This window comes from Eretmochelys imbricata, chromosome 1 (assembly GCF_965152235.1).
Source record: "Eretmochelys imbricata isolate rEreImb1 chromosome 1, rEreImb1.hap1, whole genome shotgun sequence".
Lineage (NCBI taxonomy): Eukaryota > Metazoa > Chordata > Testudines > Cheloniidae > Eretmochelys > Eretmochelys imbricata.
The window spans coordinates 299,153,941-299,174,322 of record NC_135572.1 but is presented as its reverse complement, the minus strand read 5'-3'; the positions used below and the strand labels follow the sequence as shown (position 1 = coordinate 299,174,322).

At 41.0% G+C, this 20,382-nt stretch overlaps 1 protein-coding gene across 14 annotated transcripts in view; it reads left to right on the top strand.

Moving 5' to 3' along the window:
• Positions 1 to 20,382, top strand: part of USP15 (ubiquitin specific peptidase 15) — a 140,458-nt gene that overhangs the window by 31,286 nt on the left and 88,790 nt on the right. For all 14 annotated transcript variants that reach the window (XR_013347929.1, XR_013347926.1, XR_013347927.1 and 11 more), the window contains exons 2-4: positions 2,915 to 3,042; positions 11,752 to 11,882; positions 15,275 to 15,401. Coding sequence is in view for 10 of the 14 variants with exons in the window: in XM_077833647.1 (XP_077689773.1) it covers positions 2,915 to 3,042; positions 11,752 to 11,882; positions 15,275 to 15,401 (386 nt within the window). In the remaining 4 variants the exon portion in view is untranslated. The remainder of the gene's footprint in view (positions 1 to 2,914; positions 3,043 to 11,751; positions 11,883 to 15,274; positions 15,402 to 20,382) is intronic.

Below are 20,382 nucleotides of genomic sequence, written 5' to 3'. Positions count from 1 at the left end.
ACTGCATAAATGAGTCTGAAAAGATCAGTTCAGTTGCTGAAACAGACTAGAGAAGTCAGGTATTCTCTTAATTCTTCCATTTTAGTGGTAAAACAGGGTTTCTTTTGCACAAATGACTAAAATGGGGGAGGTTTCAGAGTAACAGCCGTGTTAGTCTGTATTCGCAAAAAGAAAAGGAGTACTTGTGGCACCTTAGAGACTAACCAATTTATTTGAGCATGAGCTTTCGTGAGCTACAGCTCACTTCATCAGATGCATACCGTGGAAACTGCAGCAGACTTTATATATACACAGAGAATATGAAACAATACCTCCTCCCACCCCACTGTCCTGCTGGTAATAGCTTATCTAAAGTAATCTTCAGGTTAGGCCATTTCCAGCACAAATCCAGGTTTTCTCACCCTCCACCCCCCCACACAAATTCACTCTCCTGCTGGTGATAGCCCATCCAAAGTGACAACTCAGAGTTGTCACTTTGGATGGGCTATCACCAGCAGGAGAGTGAATTTGTGTGGGGGGGTGGAGGGTGAGAAAACCTGGATTTGTGTTGTCACTTTGGATGGGCTATCACCAGCAGGAGAGTGAATTTGTGTGGGGGGGTGGAGGGTGAGAAAACCTGGATTTGTGCTGGAAATGGCCTAACCTGAAGATTACTTTAGATAAGCTATTACCAGCAGGACAGTGGGGTGGGAGGAGGTATTGTTTCATATTCTCTGTGTATATATAAAGTCTGCTGCAGTTTCCACGGTATGCATCTGATGAAGTGAGCTGTAGCTCACGAAAGCTCATGCTCAAATAAATTGGTTAGTCTCTAAGGTGCCACAAGTACTCCTTTTCTTTTTGTAAAATGGGGGAGGTTTTTTTAAGCTCACTGGACTAAATGGCAGGACTTTAACGTATTGTTCAACATTAAGTTACGGCAGCCAGACTTTATTAGAATCAAAATTGAATGGCATCTAAAATAAATGTGTTCAGATTTAATGTGTATGTTGTTAGAGTACAGAATATAGATGCACATATTTTTAGAGCTGAAATGTGTGTCTTTGTGAATGTACATACACTTGCACTCGTACTGATTTATACAGATTTTTTTGTCTTGTATGTTTAGTATTATAAATTTTGCTAATTTTAAAAAAGATGGGAGGAATCAAGCAGACTGCACTGTGGATGAAATCCGTTATGGAGGGATTAATATTTTTCATCTTGTGTTTTCTCTTTGGCCAGTTGCATGGATTCCTCCTTGAAGGAAAAAATAAGTTTCATGCGCCTTTAAAAGCATCATATTATAGTTTTTAAATGTTACTAAATCAGCTTTGGGAATTGCATGAAGCAGGAAAAATCCAAGCTGACAGTTATAATGTTTTGCGCGTGTGTAGTAATGCTTGACACTTCTGATCTCTGCAGAACTGCCACATTTTTCAACTGACTGCAGTATGGGTCGGTGGGAATTTTGCCTTGACTTCATTCGGCGAAAAATTGAGTTCTGTGTGAAGTACAATTCAGATTGGAAGTTTTGATCTTCACCGTTTTATGTAGAAGTCTTTGCCCCTAAGTGTTGCATCTAAATATAAGCATGTCTTTAAGAAGCCTAACTTGTATAAAATGCTTTCCAGATCTCTCATCTCTGAGGGGATTGTTCACGGGAGCACGTGTCTGAAAAGTAGAGGTGGATTTAAATTGGGTGTTAACGTCTTTTAAGGAACTTCATCTTTTTAAAAAGAGTGCGTTAGCATAATTTACTGACTCACTATAACAAACTGATTTTTAAAATGATAATTTTATTTACTTTTGAATTTATTTACACTTGAATGCCTTTTTGCCAGTTGTTTTGAGGATAATTACAGGATATACAGCTTCTTGGTATCATTCATTCATATATACACATACACAATAGTATTGATGGAAAGGGGTGAAAAAGAAATAATTAACTCCTACCTTCAGAAGTTCAGGTTTTAAAGAGTATTTTATTTATTAACATGTTATAAGCCAGGACTAGAGGAGAAACTTTCATTAGTATAGCAATGTCATTAAGAAGTTTAGGGTGGGTTTTTTGCATCATTTCTATACTGGCTGAAGTTCTGTTCATTCTTAAACTTCATGGCCTGATACGATTATTGTGGGAGAAGACCGTAACAACCCTACTGTAGACACAGTTATACCACCATAGACACAGTTATATCAGCATAAAAGTGCTTTTGCTAGTATATGGTTTTATTTGCTCACTGAACCAGTGTAAGTTATATTAGCAGAAGTGCTTCTGTGTCATTATAGGTATACCAGCAAACTTATTCTAGCACAGAGCTGGCCATAGATCGTATCTGAGTTTCCAGTCTTATTCCTGAAACGAGCTGCTTAATTTTTGTGCTAAATAAGGAGATCATAGAAGTTTGTTTAAAACTTGGCATTCTTTGACTAGTTATGCTATATTGGCAGCCTTACAAAATCCTACTTGCCCAGCATGAATAACTCCTAGGCAGTTGAGAAAAGATACCTGATAGTAAGAGTGGCCAGTAATTTTTGTGTATCTTCTGATAAACGTTTGTCTATTTTGTAAGGCCCCTATGTTGAAGTTTTTTGATAGGAAGGCATTTTGCAATACTATAAAGCGACGCTATCAACTTATAAATAATACCTGTGTCTGAAAATTTGAACATGCTGTTGTAATGCTTAATATTACTAAAATTAAGAGATTGGGAGCCTGTGGAATGATTGGCAGGGTGACTTTAGGTATCTGCGAGTGCATATATAGGCAGGCACACATGCACACAAACACTTTTAAGATTTCAGATTGATGGTGCCCCTTGAGTCAGAGTAATTCACTTCCAACTATCCTACCTTATTTTATGTCAATCATATTAAAGTACTAAAACTATGCTTCAGATTTGCCAGTAATTCTGTGTTTTCCCTTTTCAAGGTATTTAGTGGATAGTCGCTGGTTCAAACAGTGGAAAAAATATGTTGGGTTTGACAGCTGGGACAAATACCAGATGGGGGATCAGAATGTGTACCCTGGTCCCATTGATAATTCTGGACTTCTCAAAGGTAATTTATTAATATTTACATGGAATAAAGATGTAAACTTAAACTTTTAGTTCCCATTGGTACAATTTTAATCTGTTACAGTAATAAATCCCACTTTGTATTCCTTGAACAATTTTATATATGTATCTTTGGTAACTTTCAATTACAAAAACAATTTATCTTCATTAACATTTAGTTAATGTAAACATATTTTGTTCACAGACAGTGATGGGGTACCAATATTCTTAATGATTTATTACAGTTCATAAATTTGGATTTTTATAATACTAGCTGTGGCCTCTGTTATGGTAATATCAGTATTTGATAACATGCAAGGTTCTTTTGATTTTCTGTCTGATTAGCTTAAGGATAGCTTTGAGTCAGCCACAGAAGTTGATGAACTCAGTGCAAGTTCACTAATATAAGCCCTTGAATGCATTCAGAAGTTGCACTGCTTCTACATAAAACATTTTTAAAGTGCAAAATGCTGTGTGTACACTCTAATTTAAAACAGGCTTATCTCATTTTGCTTAAATTGATTCCTAATTGATTTAAGCAAGACTGAAATGTTTACGCATCCTTTTGCACTGGTATAAACTAAATTGTGTTAAAATTACACCTTGAGGCTATGTCTGCACTACCTGCCACTGGCAGCAGCGTTTAGGATACATGTAGCTACAAGCCTCTGTGAAAAGCCTGCTGCGTCCATACTGCAGTGTATAGCACATGTCAGTGAAAGGCTCTGGCATGGAGGAGACGTTGCGGGAAAAGCTTTAGCAGCTCTCTGGTGCCAGAGCCTTTCACCCTGGCAAGGAACAATTGAGCCTTCCCAAGTGCTCCCTGATCTTCTCCCCCTCCAGAGCCTTTCCCCTCAGTGGGTAAAGGCTCCAGCAGTTGGGAGCTGGCGGACCCTTTTCCCTCTGCCCCTGTGGTGGGGACAGGCTCCAATGATAGGGAGCTGGCACAGCCTTTCACCCCTGCCAGAGTCTTTCCGTGCAGCGGGAAAGGCTCTGCAATGGAGAACTGTCCAGGCTTTTCCCCATTGCGTCCTCTTGCCAGAGTCGTTCCCTGTTGACAGAGTCTTTTCTTGCACAGGGGAAAGGCTCCAGCAGTGGAAATGCAGCGGAATGCTATACGGCTAATAGCAGCAAAGGCAGGGAGGTATGGCTTGGGCAAATAGAGAGCCATGTAGGGTATGTACTCACGTACATGCCCGCAACCTTCAGGTGCGTCTTTACTCACTTAAGCCATGCCTCATTGCTAGTTATACCTGTGCTAGGGGGTCTACATGCTTACTTATTCTACATGCTGTCAAAAGCAGTGTACAGTGTAGCAGTACCCTTAGTTAAACAGGTGCATCTTCCTCATGTAAACAAGCCATAAGACCTCTGAGCACATGAGCAAGATGTATTGTACGGTCTTCTGACTGTCTAAAGAAGTTTCCAAAATGAAAATGGGATAATTTAACATTCCTTTATCACTGCCTAAATTAGGATCAATTTAAAAAGAAAAGTTTATAAAAACTGATACTACTACAACTATTACTGATAGTGGTAATTTCTGGTAGTGTAAATTTATTGTCACTTTCAGTGGCTGCAGAAAAGTATAGTGTAACCTTATAGTAAACTGTGATACTCCCTCGCCCCCAAAATATGTAATTATACGCAGTTATCTTTGCTTTGTAGATTGTGTAATGTTAAAAATCCCCTTTTTCATAAGAAATCTCATAACAGATCAGAACAATGGTAGGTCTAGATCCAGTGGTTCTCAACCAGGGGTCTGGGGCCCACGAGCAGGTTTCAGGGAGTCTGCCAAGCATGGCTGGTGTTAGACTTGCTGAGGCCCAGGGCAGAAATCCAATGCCATGTAGGACTGCAGTTCGGGGCTCCGATCCCCACCACCTGGGGCTGAAGCCGAAGCCTGAGCAACTTAGCTTTGCAATGCCCGCTGTGGCATGGGGCTGTTGCCCTGCTTGCTACCCCTTAATGCCAGCCCAGGCTTTTATATGCAGAAAAACAGTTGTTGTGGCGCAGGTAGGCCATGGAGTTTTTATAGCGCTTCCCAGCCAGAGCCTGCACCTTGCATCCCCTCCCAACCGTCTGTCCCAGCCCGGAGCACCTTCCTATTTATATTCAAATTCAAACGGCAGAAGTCGCATTAAAAGTATTGGTGAGTGGTAATAACTTTAATATGTTCCATTATTATTAGTTGATAAATTCTAACTCTACAAGTAGCTTTGCGTGTGATGCGGCTCTCAGAATATTCTGGTCAAAGGCAGAAACAAAAAAATAGCTCTTCTTCTTTGAAAGGTTGCTGATCCCTGGTGTAGATTTATGTGGTCCTGCTACAGCACAAGGGGCATGACTTGATGACTTTTCAGGGTCCCTTCCAGCCCTACGTTTCTATGATTCTATGTTTTCTCTAAACCAGTTCTTCATAACTAATGCCTACTAAACCCTACTCTGGTATTTTTTCCATTAAATTTTTCTTACCAGTTAATTTTTGAGAGTTTTGCTGCCTAAAATCCTATGAAAACAAATATGAAAATTACATCATGTCCTCTGGCTCCTGACAAGTAGCCATGTAGTCTGTGGTTCTGCAAAGGTTGCATGCTACTTTATTAGTACTTTTTGACCTTCTCAGAGCTGCCAGTGATGATCGCAAGGAGCACTCTCCCTGAACTAAAGGCAACACCTCTCACATTCTGTCACCTGTATGTGCACATGCTGCAGAACTACTAGCAGGGGTGGGGAGGATTGCTGCTTTTAGAATGAGGAAAAGGTCTGTAGAAGGAGGCAAGGATGCATCTCCATTGCCCTTGTGATTGGAGCAGCAGGAATACCTCATTGCTGTCTTCCTTTTGAATTCTCTGTGCACTAACTGTTCCCTTGCCGGCATAAGCTACAGAGACTGAGTGCTTGTGGGGAAAGGAGTTTGCTGGAGCTTTGGAGAAGGATTTTTTTTACTTCTGGGCAGGGTGTGAGATAGCAGCTGAGATCCTGCTGGCTGTTTTCCAGTCTGCATCACTAGGCATCCTCACAGACACTGCTGTCAATCAGGAAATGAGACATCATTAAAACTTGTACTCAGAATTTATAATCAAAAGTTTCCTTGCCAATGGACATCAGAGTAGAGCTTATTTAGAAGTTTTGGGTTTTTATTTTAAAAGGTCTTTTTTTTTTTTTTAGGGGTGAGAGCAGACAATTTCTTTTTATCAAAATCAATAATTTTATAGTGTTATGGGGTGTACCAACCCCCCATTGGCAACACAGGGGTTAACAAATTGCTGTGGGCCTGAGTCATGCCCCCACACTCTTGCTGAAGATGCCCCCAGTGGAGGAAGCATATAAAAGGAAGCAGCTAAGTCTGGACTGGCTGAGGAGGTGAGCATACGTGTGCTGCAGGCCCCTGCTGAACAGCGGCTGGGATTCTGAACCACCAACTCTGAATACCCTGACTGTGTCAGAGGATCCCAGTCGACTGCAGAGTCCAAAGGAGAAGATGAGCTGGTGCCAGCAAAGGAGATTCCAGAGCTGGGACCAAGGGTGGGAAGCAACCCAGAGGAAGTATTTGGGTACACGGAGACCTGAACCCTGCAACAGAGTAACTGATTTCAGAGAGCCCTGGGTTGGAACCCGATGGAGTAGGGTGGGCCAGGGTTTCCCTACCTTTCCCGCACTTGCTGCCAGGCGATACTGCCACCAGAAGAGGGGGCCTCATAGACTCTCGCCACTGGGTGATACATGCCAGGACAAGCAGCCCCACATACTCTCGCCACCAGGAGAGGTGGCCCCGTAGATTCTTGCCACTGGGCAGCACTGCTGCCAAGAGAGGCGGTCCCATAAACTCTTGCTGTGGGGCAATACAGCTGCTGACGTAAGTGGTCCGTCCCTGGGACCCCAGCTGACACCCGAAAGCGGATATATCATCTTTGTACAGACTAATTGGCGCAAAAATATGCTACTTTATATTTGTAAGCAGAGAGACAAATCTTGAGATGATTATAAAAATACAATCTAAGTGAAAAATAAAACTAGAGGTTTTGATACTTATTGTGATGTGTGCTCCTTCTCTTTTTATTTTTTGAGAGAAATGTAACTTTTTCTCCATAAGATAACAAGAATTTTGTTTTAAATACAACTTCAAGGGAAAGGCAGACATGAGGAAGAATTAGATTTTTATGGACTCTTCCTCTTTCTCTGTGCGCCCTGCTTTGGGTTAAAAGGACACCGTGGGATGAACCATATTTCACAAAACCTAGTTTCCTCATCTGATTGATTAGTATCTAGATTATTAAAGACGAGTATATTTAAATCTAATTTTATTGGTTTACTTTCTGCAGTACGTTCAGATGAAGGGACATCACATCCTGACAGGTGTTTCTCTAACCTGCTCTTAAAAATCTCCAGTGATGGAGATTCCACAACCTCCCTAGGCAATTTATTCTAGGGCTGAACCTCCCTGACAGGAAGTTTTTCCTAATGTCCAACCTAAACCTCTCTTTCTGCATATTAAGCCCATTGCTTCTTGTCCTATTCTCAGAGGTTAAGAAGAACAATTCTTCTCCCTCCTCCTAGTAACAGCCTTTTATGTACTTGAAAACTGTTATCATGTCCCCTCTCGGTCTTCTCTTTTCCAGAATAAACAAACTCAGTTTTTTCAATCTTCCCTCATAGGGTCATGTTTTCTAGACCTTTAATCATTTTTGTTGCTTTTCTCTGGACTTTCTCCAATTTGTCCACCTCTTTCCCGAAATGCGGCGCCCAGAACTGGACACAGTACTCCAGTTGAGGCCTAATTAGTGCGGAGTAGAGTGAAAGAATTACTTCTCATGTCTTGCTTACAACACTCTTGCTTATACGTCCCAGAATGATGATCACTTTCTTTGCAACAGTGGTACACTGTTGGCTCATATTTATCTTATGGTCCAATATGACCCCCAGATCCCTTTCTGCAGTACTCCTTCCTAGGCAGTCATCTCCCATTTTGTATGTGTGCAACTGATCGTTCCTTCCTAAATGGAGTACTTTGCATTTGTCCTTATTGAATTTCATTCATCCTATTTATTTCACACCATTTCTCTAATTTGTCCAGATCATTTTGAATTTTAATCCTATCCTCCAAAGCACTTGCAACTCCTCTCAGCTTGGTATTGTCCGCGAACTTTATAAATGTACTCTCTATACCATTATCTAAATCATTGATGAAGATATTGAACAGAAACGGACCCAGAACTGATCTCTGCAGGACCCCACTTGTTATGTCCCTCCATGATTGTGAACCACTGATAAGTACTCTCTGGGAATGGTTTGCCAACCAGTTTTGCACCCACCTTGTTGCTCCATCTAGGTTGCTTTTCCCTGGTTTGTTTGAGAAGGTCACGTGAGACAGCATCAAAAGCTTTACTAAAGTCAGGATATACCAAGTCTACTGCTTTTGCTCCCACCCTGAAGGCTGGTTACCCTGTCAAAGAAAGCTATCTGTTTGGTTTGACACGATTTGTGTTTGACAAATCCATGCTGACTGTTACTTATCACCTAATTATCTTCTATGTGTTTTCAAATCGATTGCTTAATTATTTGCTCCATTATCTTTCCGGGTATAGAAGTTAAGCTGACTGGTCTGTAATTCCCCAGATTGTCCTCATTTCCCTTTTTATGGGTTGGCACTATATTTGCCCTTTTCCAGTCATCTGGAATCTCTCCCATCTTCCATGACTTTTCAAAGATAATCTTTAATGGCTCAGATATCTCCTCAGTTAGCTCCTTGAGACTTCTAGGGTGCATTTCATCAGGCCCTGGTGGCTTGAAGACCTCTAGCTTGGCTAAGTAATTTTTAACTTGTTCTTTTTCTATTGTAGCCTCTGAGCCTACCTCACTTTCACAGACATGGACTATGTTAGACATCCAATCGCCACCAACCTTCTTGGTGAAAACCAAAACAAAGAAGTCATTAAGCACCTCTGCCATTGCCACATTTTCTGTCCCCGCTCCCCCCAATCATTGAGTAATGGGCCTACCCTGTCCTTGGTTTTCCTCTTGCTTCTAATGTATTTGTAGAACCTTATAACGTGTAATGTCTAATTTCTAATATATTTGTAGAATGTATAATTAATAATATTGCATGACATGTTTTAAATCAAAAGAAAACCCTTTCATAATTGAAATTTTAAAAAAAGTGTTTCTGATAATGGAACTTGTTTGCACATTTTCTTGCCTGGTGTCTCCTATATCTTCTGGTTGTTCTTTGTCTGTTGGTCCCCATATGTATTCCACTGTAGGTGCACATGTACTTCATGTGCCTGAGATCCAAGCTTTTCTATCGTGGGGGAGATGTCCCCTGTTAGGCTGGGGTGTCTCCCCTTCCCCTGCCCCCCCAAATGAGCTTGAGGAACATGATCTCCACAGGACTCCTGGACCTATCTAAGCCTGCTTGAACTGCGGGCAATATGCGAATCATGCAAGCATTTTCACCCCATCATTCAGCCCCTACATATTCATCTGATGTCAGACATATGAACAGTGTTTTACACCAAGAAACAAGTGGGAGCAAGATCTATTGAGGCTGTAAAACTTTGAAACTGGTGTATTTGCCACTGGATCACCCCATTAGCAGTACATCTGCCAGAAATGTACAACATGTTTAGTCGACAGCCTCAGGAGATCCTTCTCTTAGAACCACAAATGGCAGCTACTTAATTCCATGGCACAGCATGCATTTTGCCATTGGGGATCCCCATCCTGGGACCTTTTTGGCATCCCAACAACAGGAAGTACGCAGTCTACTGCTCCAGTGGGGTCAAGGGCAAGACTCCAGAGGAAACGCACTCCTAATTTTCTGGTCAAAGCAACTGCTGTGTACCTTCCTATCAATTTTTATTAACTTTAGGTTCTAAGGAAATCAGGGAGAATGGTACAGTGGTCATTCTTATTGCTATCAGATGGCCCAGGCAGTTGTGGTTCTCTAACTTTCTTCAGATGTCAATACATGCATACATCAGTTTCCAGACCTTTTTGACCCAGGACAGAGGCAGAGTCAAGCATCCCAATCTGGCTTCCTTCTAACTGACAGCCTGTTTTCTGGTGTAAAACCTAAAAAATGCATGCTCTGAAGTAATTCAGCCCATACATAACAATAGTAGAAAAGAGTCCACTAGAAAATGCCACACAGCCAAGTGCAAAAATGGTTTTCAGCATGGTCTTGACAGCCATCAGATAATTGCAGAGGACTCAACATGCCTACCGTATTGGACCTCGGGTCTCTCTCAACTGCCAAGAGAACTATCAGCACCTGTTATACTCTGATGACTACTCTGTCTTCATCAATTTGATGATAGTATGTTTTTTTGGAAGGCCTGATTTCACAAAGCTAAAATTGCTCTGAGGCTATATCCTAAATTTACTCCTTAAATCATCTCTGATTTTCATCTGAATCAGGCAGTCCATCTACCTATTTTCTTCCCAACAGCGCATGCCACTAATGAAAACCAAACGCTTCACTCTTGACAGCCATCGAGCTGTGGCATTCTGCCTCCAAAAAAACAAGACCATTTAGGAAATTGCCTAGACTGCTGATGTCATTCACAGAACAAAGGAGAGGGGAAGTAGTTTTCTCCCAAAGACTTTCCAAGTGGATTTTAGGATGCATTCTATTGTGTACAAATTGACAGACACTCCTCCATCACAAGATGAGAGAGCTCACTCTGTTAGAACCCAGGTGGCCTCTGTACTCTCCCTTAAAAGAGTTCCTATTGTTGAAATCTGTAAAGTGGCTACTTGGAGTTCAGGGCATACCTGTTGAAGACATCATGAGTTAGTGTAGGCTTCTGCAGCTGATGCATTTTTCTGTACAGAAGTACTCCAATCAGTAGTATCACAGAGGTCCTCGCTCCCTCCTCCTTGATAAGCACTGCTTGTCAATCGCCCACAGTGGAATACGTTTAGGGACCAACACTTGAAGAAGAAAGTTGTACAGTGCAGTACTTGGAGTTTTTCAAGATGTGGTCCCTATCTGCATTCCGCTACCTGCTCTCCTTCCTCTCTGCTTCCGATCTTTAGATATGATACATGGTAGAAAAGGAAATTGAGAGGCCATTGGTCCAGACTACCTCTTAGGCCCTTGGTTAGGAGCATGAGGAAGAGAAGGGCTCAAGCACAGACCAATGGACATGACTAGCAAAAATCTTCCAGTCTCGGGCACATGGAGCCACATGCTCACTCACAATGGAATACAGACAGGGACTACACATCTTGAAGAACACTAGTTACTGTATAAGGTAAGTAACTTCTCTTTTTCTAGGACTGCTTCATGTGTTGTGGATTTATTTTTTACAGTAAGAACATTACTGTATGTCAAAGTGCTATGTAGGATGCATGCCATCTTGATGACTGTAAACTGCATGTCCAGAAAGGTTATGGATTTTATTTCCGTTTCATTTAATAGAAATAAACTGCAGCTGTCCAACCATCCTTCTATTGGAGACTTCATTGCTAAAATTTCCCCCTTCCTCCTAAATATTTATAAATTACATCTTGGTGCTTTAATTCAGTCATAATATTAACATTATTTGGCTATAGAATTTCAAACACTAAGAAAAGAGTATATTTCTGAGAAACAGTTAATTACTACATTTTTTATTGGTATTTTCAGTATTAATGCAGTGGTACATCAAAAACACCAGTGATGATAAACATGGTGGATTAAAAATCAATCTCTCCCTCTTCCTCACAGATGGGGACTCTCAGTCTCTCAAGGAGCATCTCATTGATGAGCTGGACTACATCCTTTTGCCAACTGAAGGCTGGAATAAACTAGTTAGCTGGTACACGCTGATGGAAGGTCAGGAGCCAATAGCACGCAAGGTACTCTCTAAACAAATTAAACAGTGTGAAACTAAGATCATCCTGAATGTAGTCCTACAGACGCTATTGGCCCTGTTGAAATCAATTGGAGTTTTGCATATTGGGAGCTCACAAAGTCCTGTCCATGATGAATACGTCAACTTAATATTGTTTTAGTTAATACAGTCACTTATTTGGGCTTTTTTTCATATTCAGGTTTTAGGAATTGGCTCAGTTAAAAAAAAACCACAAACACCTTGAACAAAGCTGAAGAAGGATGGGTGACTTTTTTTCATTGAACTGAATCCTGTTATTTTTTCAAGAAAACCTTAAACTTTAGAGGCTGCTGAATCTCATTAGTGCAAATAATCTCGTAAGCTAGTTCTGAAAAATCTCAATTTTATCAGCTATGGTGTACTTTTCACAATTGTAATACGAAAAAATCAGACAAGGTCAGCTTTTTATAGTTGTGAATTATGAAGTGTGAATCCAATGTTAATGAAGAGCTGCTCCAGACCTAATAAAGTTGGCACCAGTAGATCACCTAATGGTTCCTCATATGTGATAAATAAACTCATAATCTCTTCTATTCAGAAGATTGCTTTTAATGGTGTCCCAGTTTTTAGCACCAAAGCACTGTCCTGCTGCCAAAAATGAGGCCTTTGTTCCAGCTGAAGTTTTGAGCACATTAGTCAGGATATGCACACCCTGCCTCTGGGCCCTGACGTATCTGGGGACTGCTTGAGAGCTCATTCCTTAGGCACAGTCTGCCCAGAAAGCCTTGGCACAAACCACTCTTGTATGTACTTGTACAGTATTGTTTTTCTTCCCATTTTATATAAAAGATAGCTAAGATGTGGTCCCTTCTAATTTGGAGATTGAATTTGGATTTTCAGGACAGTGATTTTAAGGCATCCTATTCTGGACCAGTTATTGAAGGTGTAATAATATGTATGTTACTGTGACCATTTCCAAGTTGGCCAATATGAAATACCTTCACTTTATGGTAGTCATTGGTTATAATTCTAGTCTTGTTTCTGATGATAGTCTTCTATGGCTGAGGCTTGGACTTTTGGCACAGCAGGTCCTCACCCTTACTTCAGTGAACACAGAATTTACCAGTCTATAATGCTGACAGCTCACCTTTCATGGGCAAGTGCCAGCTGGACCTGTAGAAGAAGGCTCACGCCTTCATGGATTCCTCTCTCTTTCGTGAGAGGTATAGAGCTCAAGAAATTAAATTTGTGGTATGTAATGGACTCAGCATTTATTTATCATTACGTGCTGCCTGGCCTATTTTCTTTTTATTTTATTTTTAAAGAAACATCCATGGAACTTTAGTTTGTAAGAGTAAGAATACATTAGGATGGTTATTTTTCAAAGATAATTATTTACCCACTTATGTTACCCCTGGTACTCTATTGGTCAGTTCCTTCTAAGCATCCCCATAATAGTTACTGGTGAAAAAGGGGGGGCGGGGAGGAAAAACAACAATGCAAAATTACAGAACCTTTTGCGAAGTAGGGAGGAAGGAGAGAAACTGTTTATTTGCTGAAATGTATATGTTCAGAACATATATATTCTGTATATATACAATGTATACATATACATTTCAGCAAATAAACAGTTTCTCTCCTTCCTCCCTACTTCGCAAAAGGTTCTGTAATTTTGCATTGTTGTTTTTCCTCCCTGCCCCCCCTTTTTCACCAGTAACTATTATGGGGATGCTTAGAAGGAACTGACCAATAGAGTACCAGGGATAACATAAGTGTTGAAGTAGAATAGCACAACTACACTCTTCCAGGACTATTAGGTTAGAGTTGCTCAAAGAGAGATTTTGCCAATATTCTCTCAAATATATGGTCCCATTAGTGGGAATCAGGTTAAATATATTTTCATGCAACAATTACAGATACATTTTCTCTCTTTATCTTCATCATTTCTCTCCCCCCGCCCCCCATTCGTTCATTGATTTCTCTGTCCTGTTTCCTCTCTAATCTTTCTGCAAGGGGTGGAGATGCTTTTTCTTTGACTTCTGGGGAGCAGTCTCCCCATTTGGCTGTTCACTTTTCTTTTTATCCCTTATGCTTTGCAGCGATGTTCTTCACTGTTGTAAAACTTTTTGAGGCGGTGTACCTAAATTTAGATTATAGCAATGTACTAGGTTCTCGATGTTGCCCAGTGTGGCTCTTTGGATAATACAGCATGCTTTAACGTTGCCTTAATCTGAGGGTAAGCCGCACCAAAGCAAATCACAGTTTACATCACTGCAGCCCTTGCATAGATATAAAAATCCCAGTGTAGATAAGATGTTAAACTTGTGTTAAGATGCATTGTAGTTAAATGTGACCCCAGTTGGTAGTTATTACAGCTCAAGGCTAATTGTTAAACACTGGGTGAATAGTTCATTGATGCATATTTTTCCTGTAATGCTTGCTCTTAAGCAGGTTTCGTACAGCAGATCCCTCCAAGTAATTATTTGGTGCCTTCTTTTTTACCGTATTTGTCTGATGTATCATATATCAGGCTGATGGCTATTTTCAGAACAGTCTACTTGACTAAGTACTGCAGTTACACTTTGAAGGATCAAAAGGAAATATATTTAAGAGGTGACCATGAATATTTTTTCTGGATTTTACTTTGATTGATTAATTTGCATGTTTCCCTAGCTGCTTTACTGTCTGATAGTGGATATTGCAAAGTAAACATGTAAAGAACAAATTTTAAAATATCTTGCATGGATGAAGCCAAAAACTAATATATCCACTACCAGAGCATAGATGAACGACTTGTTTGGCAGTTGTTGCTTATGTACAATATTTGTTTTAAAAGTTTGTTATATAATATCCAGAATTGTTACTGTATTGTTACAGTAGTTCTTAAAGTTTTATTGGTAGTAAAAAAAAGGAATTTTTAACTGTATGTCAAGGTTTAATATATGGAACTAGAAAATTGCTGCTTATATTTCAAGGAACTAACTCAGACTAAACAGATTTTAAAACTGAAAAATTTCCAATTTTATTAATGTACATTTTGATTATATACACATATGCATGCTTGTATAATAGGTAAATATATAATGTATAGTATTAATTGTACATATACAATTACATTATTATTAATTGTACATATACAATTAATTAAATGTACATATACAATTTGCAGAAAAAAATAGTTGTCAGAAAATTCAACTTTTTCAGATACTGAATGTTTTCTAAAAATGTTATACAAGAATTTTATTTCTGATATTTGGCATTTATAATTGGCTTAATATAATTTGTACCTTTTATATTCACTGAATTTTTATTAGTTTCATAAGGAGGTTTCTAAAAACAAGTACATGTAAGTATGTATATCTAAATATATTCAGATTCATAGCAGACACTGATCTGTTGTTTTTGGTGTGTTTTCAGGTGGTTGAACAGGGTATGTTTGTAAAGCACTGCAAAGTAGAAGTATATCTAACAGAATTAAAGCTGTGTGAAAATGGAAACATGAACGGTATTGTGACACGAAGATTTAGTAAAGCTGATACGATAGGTATGCACAATTTTCCATATTCTATAACTGTAAATAGCTGCATTTAATGGTATTTGAGAGTATGGCTTAGATTCTGAGTTTTAGATATGTTGCATCTACAAATTTCACAAGGATGAAAAAATAGATGAACTAGAAGTTTAATAGAGTTCCTTTTTTTGCAAATTGTAACAAGATCAGGTTTGTTTGAGTCAAAAGTAGAATCTGATCACTCATCAAATGCTGTTTTTAACTATAATACAAATAGCTTTTACTTTTAAAAATGAAATTTAGCATTTTGCTAAATAAGATAAATAAGCAACTGAAGTAACTATGGAAACATTTTTATTTTTTGTCTTTATTGGATGCCACAGTGCTGCTGCTTGATAATTTTCAGCGTGCAAAAATTATATAATGATACAGCATACTTATTTGTTTTAGCCAAGGCCTTGATGATGAATAGTGTCATGGTGATGGGAGGGAAAGATACACCAGCGTGAGAATGTATTGATTATTTTTGAGACATTATTGGCTAAAGGTGACTTCAGATGGGGAAAATTATGCCCATTATTCTTTGATATATAAAGGAAAGCTGACTTTTTTTTTTGTGGTGACAAGGTGGGTGAGGTGATATCTTTTGTTGGACCAACTTTAGAGAAACAAGCTTTTGAGCTCATACAATGTTCTTCTACATATCTGGGAAACTAACTTGGAGTGTCAGAGCCAAATAAAAGGTGAAACAGATTGTTTAGCATATGTAGCTAACACACATTTCAAGAGACCAATCAAGGTGAAATGGCCCATTAATGCTCCTGCAGTCATAGGGAGGAAAGGAAAGGGAGGGGAAACTGTGGGGGATTGTTAGAAGGGGACAAATTGTTGTATGAGCCATAAATCCAGTTTCTCTAATCAGTCCATGATTTTTAGTGTCTAGCAAAGTTATGAATTTAAGTTCCCAGGCTCATCTTTTGAAAGTGTTGTGCCGGTTTCCTTTGGGGATAAGGACTGATAGGTGAGATATAGAGTGAGTGATTTGTGAAAAATGTTCACCCACAGGTGATGTGGTAACTTTTTTATGGTAACTTTTTGTGGGGTTTAATATAAAGCCTATATGTCCGAGGTGGACAACCTATGGCCCACAGGACCATCCTGCTTGGCCCCTGAGCTCCCAGCTGGGGAGGCTAGCCCCCGGCCCCTCCTCTGCAGCCTCAGCTCGCTGTGCCGCCAGCGCGGGAGGGGTCTGCACTGCGGGGGCAGAGGGGAGTAGCTGGAGGTGCAGGTGGCGAGAGCGCAATGAACGTGGGTGGAGGACTCAGGAGGAGCACCAGGCGGCCGCACAGCCGGCTGGAGAGAAGTGGCACTTTGAAGGGGAAACCGCTGCTTCTCTCCAGCTGCGTGGCTGCCCCCTGCTCCTCCTGAGTCCTCTGCCCATGTTTGCAGGGGGCTTTATGGGGAGGGGAGGGGGGTTGGATGGGGGTGCAGTCCCGGGGGGCCTATCAGGGGACGGGGGTGTGGATATAGAGGACAGGGCAGTCAGGTAGTGGGGGGGTTGGATAGGGGGTGGGTCCCGGGGGTGGGGGGGTGGCGGTTAGGGGCAGGGGGTCTCAGGAGGGGGTGGTCAGGAGTCAAGGAGTAGGGGGGGTTGGATGGGTTGTGGATTCTGAGGGGGCGGGAAGTGGGACAGGGCAGATAGGGTTAGGGTTTGGGGAGGCACAGCCTTCCCTACCCGGGCCTCCATACAGTTTTGGAACCCCGCTGTGGCCCTCAGGCCAAAAAGTTTGCCCACTTCTGCTATAGCTGGTCTTGTCTGCCTTAATATTGCAGAGGGACACCTATGAACAGCTGTAGGTCACTTTTTTTTTTTTTTAACATCTGTGAAACCAACTTTTAATTTTTATTGCTGGCTTTCATCAGAAAAATACAGCTAGACTGCTTGAAAGCAAGTTAATTGCTTCAGTCTTATTTATGTCTGTGTAACACTTAAATCATCTTATGTAGTTCTTCAAATGATTCTCCATATGGATTCCACCCTTGGTACTTGTGCATCCCATGTACATGGAATCTGATTATTTTGGACAGCTTGTCTATTGAGATCATGGCTGTGCCTCAGATGTCCTCATCCATGTGCATACACAAGGGCTCATGCATCCCTCAGTTCCTTCTTACTACTTGTGGTTCCCTAAACTGTCCACCCACTTCTTTGCTCACTGTGCTACTGTGTTTTACTCTTGCTACTTAGTTAGTTCCCTGCTGTTGGCTGTGTGTGTAATATATATATTTATATATAGGCACACTATATATATTTCTGATTAGATTTTAGTCTTTAGGCTAGACAACCCCTGCATAGAGGCTCTAGCAATGTGGCAGAAGAAAAATCCCTGAGGTTCAAAACTGTCCCTGGTGGGAAGTATTAGTGCTACTTAATGATGGGCATGCTTGGTGCTTGTTTTGCCTAGGAGAAAGACACATTCCAAAGCAATGTTCCATATATTGCTGCTCCTCCTAAGAACTGAGAAATCTAGAGGAGTGGCTCTCATCCTTTCCAGACTACTGTACCCCTTTCAAGAGTCTAATTTGTCTTGTGTACCCCCAAGTTTCACCTCACTTAAAAACTTACAAACCCAGACATAAAAATGCAAAAGTGTCACAGCGCACTATTACTGAAAAATTGCTTATTTTCTAATTTTTACAAAATAATTATACAATAAATCAAATGGAATATAAATATTGTACTTACATTTCAGTGTATAGTATACAGAGCAATATAAACAAATCATTGTCTATGAAATTTTAGTTCGTACTTACTTTGCTACTGCTTTTTATTAGCCTGTTGTAAAACTAGGCAAATAGCTAGATGAGTTGATTACCCCCTGGAAGACCTATGAGTACCCCCAGGGGTACAAGTACCCCTGACTGAGAGCCAGTGAACTAGAAAAACCACCTAAAGTTGTTCCGCCTCAAGCACTTAATGCAAAGTTCCTCGGGCACCAAAACGAAGGACGCTGCTACACCACAGTCCTCCACCAGTTAAGAGGCCCAAGTCATCCACCTAGGCTGCTCACTCTGTCTGTCATGGACGGAGCACCACTCCAGAGATGACACAGGGCATAGATTGCTTGGGCCAAAAGAGAGAGAGAGGTCCCTCAGGTGCCCCAGTCCCAACTAGTAAGAAAGCATCAGCGGTACTCACTAAAGCTGTTGACTGGGTTTCTCTCAGTGTAGATTCTTATGCATCAACCATGACTGTTTTGGTACTTGGAGATTCAATACCCACCGCTTCCATATTTGTTTTCTTGGACGGTGTTCTTTGGTACACAGGGCCTTTGGTACACAGGGCCTGCTGTCTCCGAACTCCATGCATGTACAGTACTGAGTAATTTAACTGTGGGTCCAGAGGGACAGCTCATGTTGTTGTCTTGAGAGATTGAGCATGGTGATATCTAAGCCCCAACTCTGAGTTATTGGTATACAGGTGAAGACGATACTTCCGGTGCTGATTTCATCCCATCAGAGGTGGGTCACTCCTAATAAAACAATGCTCCCTCGGAGGATGTGTACTACCACTCAGTCCCATCTACTGAGTGACTAACTACTCACTCTTCTTTATACCTACTACCCCCAAGCATAATGGGAATCAGGAAGGATTCTAGAAGGAACAATAGGAAATGACCTGCAGCTCACAATAGGAAATGACCTGCAGCTCTCAATGAACATACACCTACCGACCCATGCCCTACTGAATGCCCTAGTATGCAGCTGTAGTCACACAAATCTGCACCATCTGTCATTCCAGAGTTAAATCCCTTTCTCTAAAGAGTCAGTATGGACCATCCCAGCCAGATCAACGAGTGCAGCCTGAGATCATGAAAAGATAGGAGGAGGAAAGCAATGAAGAGAAATGAGTGCAAGGGGCAAACAGCTGGTCCCCACTGCAATCTCTTCATCCTCTCCTGTTGAGGGAGTAAATCCTTTTACTTCTGCCTCAGTAGATGATTTTATGGCATTCCAGACCTCATCAAACACATGGCAGACACACTGGATATGCCACAAAAAGAGGTGCAGGAGAAATCTCGCAAGCTTCTAAATATCCTGCACTCTTCCGTTCCTGGCAGGCTTGCCACGCCAATATATCAAAGACTGTGAAAGCCTGCAAAAGATGTGTGGTATACACCGCAATCAATACAGGTACCAGTACTGGCCACATCAAAGCAAGCAGACACAGAAGGCACTAAGTTCTTTCTAAAGGATCTGAATACTTTTATTTCCCACCCAGGAATGGGATCACTTGTAGTCAGTGTCCAGGAAAAGTCAAAACAGGCACCTCCCAAATTCACACCCAGAAAGAAGGACTTGAAGTTCAACCTCTTCAGGCACAAGGTGTATTTATCTGTCAGCCTCCAGATGCACGTGGCTAATTATGAGGCCGCCCTCTCCAAATATAATTATACTTGATGTGGGATAAGTTGTCTCAGATTGTAAATGAGTTACCACAGGAACACTGAGAGGAACTAAAAGCTATCATGACTGAGGGGCAGTTGATATCCTTACTTCCCTGCAGTTTTTGCTTGGATGTGTCTGACAGTGTGGCATGTACTACAGCCACAGCAGTGAAAACGAGAAAGTCTTTCTTGGTTTGCAAAGAAGTCAAAACCACAACTGAGATCCTTTCCTCTGAGATGCGGGTCTCCGTTCACTAAAGTACTCTAGGGTGACTCTTCATTCATTGGGTCTGTACATTCCAGCCTCAAGAAGGAAACAAGCAAGGTGACAAACTTTCTTTAGGCAGTTTCCCTTCTCTGATGATGGCCTTCAGCATCTTCCTCAGATGCTGCACATCTTCAACTACATAGCTGGTGTGACGTCAGTGTCAAGAGCTGACAGAACCTCTTGAGGATGTTTTCTCTATATTCTTTGCCCCAACCCTTTTGGCAACTGCTTCTTTTATTTTTGAGAAGCCTGGACTGATCACCTTGGACCAGTGAGTCCTGGAGATTGTAAACAAGAG